This window comes from Gambusia affinis, linkage group LG22 (assembly GCF_019740435.1).
Source record: "Gambusia affinis linkage group LG22, SWU_Gaff_1.0, whole genome shotgun sequence".
NCBI classification, from domain to species: domain Eukaryota; kingdom Metazoa; phylum Chordata; class Actinopteri; order Cyprinodontiformes; family Poeciliidae; genus Gambusia; species Gambusia affinis.
The window spans coordinates 11,627,454-11,634,844 of record NC_057889.1 but is presented as its reverse complement, the minus strand read 5'-3'; the positions used below and the strand labels follow the sequence as shown (position 1 = coordinate 11,634,844).

At 37.9% G+C, this 7,391-nt stretch overlaps 1 protein-coding gene across 1 annotated transcript; it reads left to right on the top strand.

The window, feature by feature from the left end:
• Positions 1-309: 309 nt before the first annotated feature.
• On the top strand, positions 310-5,635 carry LOC122825186 (visual system homeobox 2-like). The gene is made up of 5 exons (XM_044106367.1): positions 310-922; positions 1,329-1,410; positions 1,775-1,898; positions 4,053-4,233; positions 4,817-5,635. Exons 1-5 carry the CDS (start codon positions 487-489, stop codon positions 5,134-5,136), a joined length of 1,143 nt encoding a protein of 380 aa, XP_043962302.1. The 5' UTR covers positions 310-486; the 3' UTR covers positions 5,137-5,635.
• The last annotated feature ends 1,756 nt before the right edge of the window (positions 5,636-7,391 follow it).

The window sequence follows — 7,391 nt, the reverse complement described above, 5'->3', positions numbered from 1 at the left end:
CTAAGACCAACGGCAATAACAACAACACCAATGATGATGTTACAAAATGTTCCTTTTATTTTTATGTAATGAAGAAAAAATATCTAGAGAAGTTTAGAGGGGCACAGTTTAGATTTTTGAAATACAATAACGTTAAAAATCAAATAATTAATTAAATTATAGCTATATATAACATAAGGCACGTTATAATAAGTTCTAATAAATATAGCATCAAAAATATTTTTCTTTATGTATCCTACCAACAATTTCATGATTAAAAAATAAATGTATACTTATTCGCTATTAATTGCCAGTGATTTCTCCCATAAGGCTTCACGGATCTGACAGAAACTTCAGCAAATTCCCCCTCTTGTGATTGGCTGCCGCCTGTTGCCCGTTGAATAAAAAGCGCAGCGCGGACGAGCACAGAGATTTAAAAAAAAAGCATCACATTGTTGCATACCCGCGATCAGGAGTAATTTTTGCTGGAGACAGAAGGCCAACAGCATGACTGGTAAGGAGGGAGCTGTGCTGTCAGACGCAGAGAATAAACAGAAAACAGCTTCACTGAACGTCCTAAACCAGGGGGACTCCAAGCATCAGCCTCCGGTCTGGAAGATGGGCCCCACTGTGCAGCGGCGCACCGGTTTTGGCATCCAGGAGCTGCTCGGCCTCAACAAGGAGCCTCCGGCGACCACACCACGGCGGCCCCTGGAGACTCTGCCGCACAGAGCGCACGTCCTGGCCGCCAGGTCGGCCCTCGGACACGCAGGGCTCGGAGTCGGCATGGGTTTCCTGGGCCCGGAGAGTATACACACGTTTTACAGTCAGCCTGCTTTTCTGGAGGTGCTATCAGAGGCGCAAAATGTGCACCTGCAGCCACTGCACAGGGCGCCGCAGATGGACCCGCAAGTGGAGGCTCAACACTCCGGTGCCAGCTCCGGTGAGTGTCTCGGTTCAGATAAAAGCATTCCTTAAATTTCTGACTCATAATTTGAGAGACACAAGAGAAACGCAGAAATTAAGCATTTAATTTTATTATTATTTTCTGTCTTATTAAAAGTATAAAATGTTTTTCCTAGATTTTATTTGAAGTGGGAAATTATAAAATTTTCCGAAAATGGGTGTCTATCTTTTCTTTTCTGTAATTATTCTATTTTATCACTTTCATTTTGGAACGAACTTGCGCGCAAATGTAGAAATTCACAACGTTATGCCGTTTTAAGTAAATCAGACAATATTTGTAATTGTTTTTTTGTTTTGTTTTGGGGTTTTTTTGGGGTTGTTTTTTGGAAACGACAGCTATGCTAATATATTACCTATAATGATTTTATGACGTTTGATCACAGATTCAGATGACTTGAGTTCCTCCGGTGACCCGAAATTCTCATCGATGTGTCAAAGCAAGAAGAGGAAGAAAAGAAGACACAGGTAAAATGTATTTATTTATTTATTTATTTATTTATTTATTTATTTATTTATTTATTTATTTACTTAATATATTAAAATGTTTTATATATTTTATCTTCAATCTATTCTATGACAGACTCTGATAATGTTTGAAGTTTAGTTAAATATTATTATTATTATTATTATTATTATTATTATTATTATTATTATTATTATTATTATTATTATTATGTGAATTAACAAAGTTTAATTGTAGCTGGTTTCATTTTTATATTTTGTTCTGAAGCTAGTAAAAAATAATCTAAGAATTTTGAGTAAAGTAATAGAAGTGGCCTATTGAAGTGCAATGAAAAGTAAATTAAAAATAATCTCTTTTTGTCTCCAGAACCATTTTCACATCCTACCAGCTGGAGGAATTGGAGAAAGCGTTTAATGAAGCTCACTATCCAGATGTTTACGCCAGAGAAATGCTGTCCATGAAAACTGAGCTGCCGGAGGACAGAATACAGGTGAGTAGATTGTTTCATCGCAAAAAATTCATCTATTTACAAAATTTACAAAATGTTAAAAAATGAAAAAAATAAATAAATAAATCCACGTCTCTGGTGCGGATGTAGTGATAATGGGGCCTATCAAAACGAAACCATCAGGTTGAGATTTTCTCAGCTGCCAGCTTCCCCTCACACTTTAATTAGTTGTTAAAGGAAAAAAAATGATCCCGTCTTTTCTGAGCATGAACAGGCCGCAGCCCTACAATGAAAGCGTAACTATAAAGAAATTAATTAGAGGAGGTCAGCGGCTGAGCAGAGGGCTGCACCCGGCTGCTCAAAGTGTTTTAATTTCCCATGAAATTTGACGTGCCTGTCTCCGATCGACCAGGTCTGGAAATTAACTTATTTTCCAATCAGGCTCCCCGCTCCTTCCTCACCCCTCACTGGAAGTAGAAACGCACAAGCTGTCAGGAGCACTCACTCACAAGAAAAGGGTCGATTGCTCATCTGGGGCCTTTCAATTTCAGATGAATATTATACCTGCCCATCTTTCCACAACCAACACACACACACACACACTCTCTCACATACACATACACATTAAACTATCACTCTTTTTTTCCCTCTCATCCATATTCACAAGATTATTACAAGGTGGTGGAAATCAATTTAACCTCTTGAAGAGTCAGAAGCCTACTCGCTCTGAAAGAACTCATCTATGAGACAATTTTCATTCAGTTTTTGTACTAAGAGGCTTCTTCAGATGCAAGAAAATCTTTTTTAAAGGATTTTCTGCAACCACATAGGGCAACCTGCATTCTGCCTTCTCCTTCTCTTTTCAATTGATTTATTTTTGTTTATCTCAAACTCTTATTTACCCGACATTGTTATGTCGTTTATTACATCAACAAATTGTTTTCTTTTATTCGCCTTTAAAGGCAAATTAAAGGCAAATACTTTTTTTTTCAAAACACATCGCAAGACATTGAAAGGAATGAAATTTAAATTAAATGTTTGGGCATTTTGCTTAAGAAATTAGAGCTTTTTACACAGGCTTTTAAAATGAACCAAACATGCATCTAGCTGCAGTGCATCATGATAGCTGAATGTTGTGTTTTTACACAAAATGTCCAACTCAGCGGTGACGTTGTTTAGATTTTTCACATGAATGAATGTTGAAAACACCTAATCGACCCCTCTGCATTACGTCTCCAATTACAATACAAACCACAACATAATTTATCAGATTTTAACACTGAAATATTTCAAGTGTCCATGTTATTGCTTAATAGGAGCAGAGCAGGTTGATTGTGAGAAGCTAATACAATACAAAGTACAACCTTAAATATTTCTCCAACTATGGACACAGTGATTTTTGATCTCCACTTACATCAAGAAATATAGCTTTGCCATTTGGTGCTCTTTCATTTTCTAAAGCGAAAAGTTCTGCTTTAAGTTGTTATTCTTCGTATTCAGCAGCATTCACAGCACCCTGGTTCAACTTTTACAAATAAACAGGCCAGAAATAACTGTTATCGCATGAGTATTTACAGATGCACAAAAAGATTACATTTTCAAGGTTTTTCGTGAACAATCTGCGATATTATTTCAAATGTGTGTGTCATTTGCAAGAGTGTTTTGCTTTTTGTGCTTTTAACAGACTACACTGACAGTCTGTTGTCCTCCCATCATGGTAGCCGTTGATTGCTAATATTAGAGCAACTTTCTCAGCAAGACTGCTGAACACACGCTGTGCAGTAATTTTCTGGCTATCTAGCTGCCACATAAACAATCCAATAAGAATTTCCTTAACTTTTAAAGCTTTGGCTGAGAGCAGCTTTGAAACACAATTTTTCTGCTTCCTATGAAAGTTGAGATTCTTTTTTTGTTTTTTAAATCTGTCAGACTAACAAGATTTTGGTCTGCATATCTGCAAGCAGAATACATCTGGTATGATTATGAAAGCATTTCATAAGTCTACCATACCAAACGTACCACATGGTGGCGGCAGTGTGATGATCTGTGATCTGTGGTGCTAGTAGCAAACCACATGAACTCCCCCAGTTAACAAAAACATAATTTGAAAAAAAAAAAAACATTTTTATCTCTGGTGCACTTTCAGATTAATCCACTTTTTTTTAACAATCAAGCTTGTTGTTCCTGTCTTTGCAGGTGTGGTTTCAGAACCGCAGAGCCAAGTGGCGGAAGAGGGAGAAGTGTTGGGGGCGCAGCAGTGTGATGGCAGAGTACGGCTTGTACGGCGCAATGGTCCGCCACTCCATCCCCCTGCCTGAGTCCATCCTCAAGTCAGCAAAGGACGGCATCTCGGACTCTTACGCTCCATGGTTATTGGGTATGTGACCATACACTCAAATATAGGAAATAAAACGGTTTTAAAGTTGTTGTTTTTTAGGGGGTTTTTTTGGCTTTTTTTTTTTGCCATTCACGTCCAGCTTGTCTCCTCAACCACTTATTGTTTTGTAATAATAGTTGCAAAAGCCTGTCAAACTTAAAGATACCTAAAAATATAGTCATTTAAGAGCAAGAGATGTTATTAATGATAGAAACTCCAACACATTTCTATCAATAATGTAAAATAATATTACATGTTTAGGCATGATCAAAAAAGTCAAAACCTTTGGCTGCGAGTTTGTAATTAAGAGCTGAAATTGAACTGTATTCTGACATGCGCCGAGGGGCTCACCCTGCAGTCGATACAGCAATAATCCCTCCTCATCAAGACAGATTAGTCCTCATGTCACCTCATGTCAATTGATTAGATTAAATCAATTAGGAAACACTAATTGAATAAGAACTTCTGCCCTAATTTCTTTACTTTTATTTTTTATTTTTTACTTTCACATTCTCTTTTTTTTAATCCCCAAATCTGTTCCCAGATTAAACTCAAAAGCTATTTCAATTGTTTTACTCTTCAGGTATGCACAAGAAGTCAGTTGATCCTTCACACCCCGCCCAAGGAAAAACCATAAGCAGCAAGCCGCCAACACCACCGCCTGGGCAGGAGAAAACGGGTGACAAAATGATGGAAGAAGAGAAGGTGAGACAGAGTAAAGACACCAGTTTGTCCATTTCTAAGGAGGAACTGAGGGAGTGCAGTATTGCTGTGCTGCGAGCAAAGGCACTGGAGCACAGTGCAAAGATGCTGGAGACTGTTTCAGACAGAGCAAACGGCCACCTGGTGCACAGAGGGGAAGCAGAACATGAGGAGACGGCACAGCAGGAGAAGAGCAACTGAAAACAAAAAAGAAGACTGTAGCGTACAGATTGATGATGAAATACCAACAGAGATGAGCCTGCTATGTTGTTTGATTGGTGGAACTGAGTCCTGGACCTCCCATCAACTCCTGGCCTCTGAACTCCTGTTTGACACTGCAAATATGGGTACCAAATCCTGGGAACATTACAAAATTAAAGCATTGTTTTCAGATGATCAAATCGTGGTGTACATATTTAAAGTGTCCGACGGTTCCATGACATGTACTTATTTGTCCCTTTATAAATGTGACTGTAGTTTAAATAAAAGTTACTTATATTTAAAATCCATTTTTTTGTTCTGACTGAGATTCCTATCCTCCGTGAGGGTGACTGTGATGAAAATCAATCTTATGTAGATTTTCTTTCTCTTCAAAATATATGCTGCAATGGTAAAGCTATTGGAGGTTTTTTATCAACAAAATCTCAGTTGGGAGATCAGTCTTGTTGTGAACTGCAAAAAAATATGTCAAAAGAGCAAACATTCCCAGCCAGCAGAATTTTCATTTACTGTTATTATTGAGGTGAAGGGAAAAATGAATAGTCTCTTTCCTTTGCCTAATCAAGAACACTGAATAGCCCAGTGGATGGCAATAAAGTCAACTTATTCAACTGCAAAGAATAAACAGCCTGAACATGACTGAAAAAAGCAACTGAAGGTTGGGTATTCTTTGACAAATTCTGCAAAAATAGTATCATTACTGCTGTGGTTTCCAGTCCAAAAATCCGCTGATGTGCATCTACAATGAAGATTATCTGCATCTTTTTTTTTCCAACAAATCTCTATTTGGTTCTAAATAACATCCACTAGGATGTCTTCACATTTTTGTTTTGCAGTTGTTTTTGAGGTTGCAGCTAACAATCGTTATATTCAGTTATGAAGTTGTGAAATTTGTAAAAAAAGTGCGAAAGAACCAAAACAGCTGAAAGTTGCCAAAGAGGGATGACTGAAACTCTGAACTCAGGCAAGAATGTCAGTTCAATAATTTTATTTTCACATTCATTTGGCTCAAACACTGGGGAAAGCAGATGTAGAGCATCAGCTAATTGTGGTAGATTGAAAAATAATGCAGGAGGAAAATTTGAAGAGTGGAATTACTGATTCAATTTCAGCTGCTTTTGCCATATAGACTGCTCCCTCCGTCCTTGAAAGTTTGCCAACCCTAGTCTTCAGGATCCAAAGTCCTGCAGGTTTGAAATGTTTCAGCCCACATCATTCAGATGACTGCATTACCTCCTCAGCATAGCATCAAGATAAGCAGAAGCCTGTTGAGGACCCATTTAATTCACACAATTATGTAGCAATAGGTAAACATCTAGGCTGGAGATGAATACTAGACATTTTGGTTAACAATTAATAAAAAATGTGCGTTCGTACAATGCGACGCATCATCATAGAAAATACTGTGGCCAAATGATGGTGGCGTAACACAGCATGTGGATCATTATTTCAAAACAGATGTGACTCACATGTACACACAGAAACATGAGACCAGCCTTTTGAAATTGCCATTCATGATTCCGTTTTCAAAAATGATCATTTCTGGTCTCCCAGGATGTGGGATCCTTATGGATGCACAGCCTAAACGTCTAAATATCTGTGCAGATATTAGTCTCCGAGTGGACAGGGCCTAAAGCATGAAGGACCGGCGTTGAAAACCGTTATGTATGTTACTTATGCTGCTAATAAGTGACTACACATCCCTTCAGCATTTTCTAAACTGAAATGCTTTTTTGATTTTTGTCAACAAAACAATACATTTTCTGTTTACAGAAATCCATACAATATGTACCAAACAGAAATGTTTTACAACCCTCCTCAAGGCACATTCTGAAAAGTACTACCTCCTTTCCCAGTGCTGTAACTGAGTCAGCCCATTCTCTTCCCTTTGCCAAATCAAAATGCATGAAATTGTTTAAATTCTGATGAAGTCTTGCAGAAACATCTAAAACAGACTTGCTATTGTCAGTGTACAGAGTATGAGTAAAGAGCATCAGTCACAATCGCACATTGTTGCTGTTTTTTGTTGTTATTTTGATGTATTTATTTGTCTTTTTTGGGGGGTTTTTTGTTTTGTTTTGCATGTTTTGTTTGCACCTCCTCAGAAAGTTGGCGTCCTGGGTGAATGTCCATTTCATAAGTACTGCTTGCTGAGACCTGTATGTGTTTAGCCCAGAAACAGAGCTGCTTGTCTAATATGAACAACCTGACCTCTTCATGCAATGAGTCTTTTTTAC

Bases quoted from the DNA above. Each gene is read 5' to 3' on its own strand.
- LOC122825186 (XM_044106367.1), top strand. From the start codon at position 487: ATGACTGGTAAGGAGGGAGCTGTGCTGTCAGACGCAGAGAATAAACAG. The intron at 923-1,328 runs GTGAGTGTCTCG...GTTTGATCACAG, and splicing joins ACACTCCGGTGCCAGCTCCG to ATTCAGATGACTTGAGTTCC. The intron at 1,899-4,052 runs GTGAGTAGATTG...CTGTCTTTGCAG, and splicing joins TGCCGGAGGACAGAATACAG to GTGTGGTTTCAGAACCGCAG.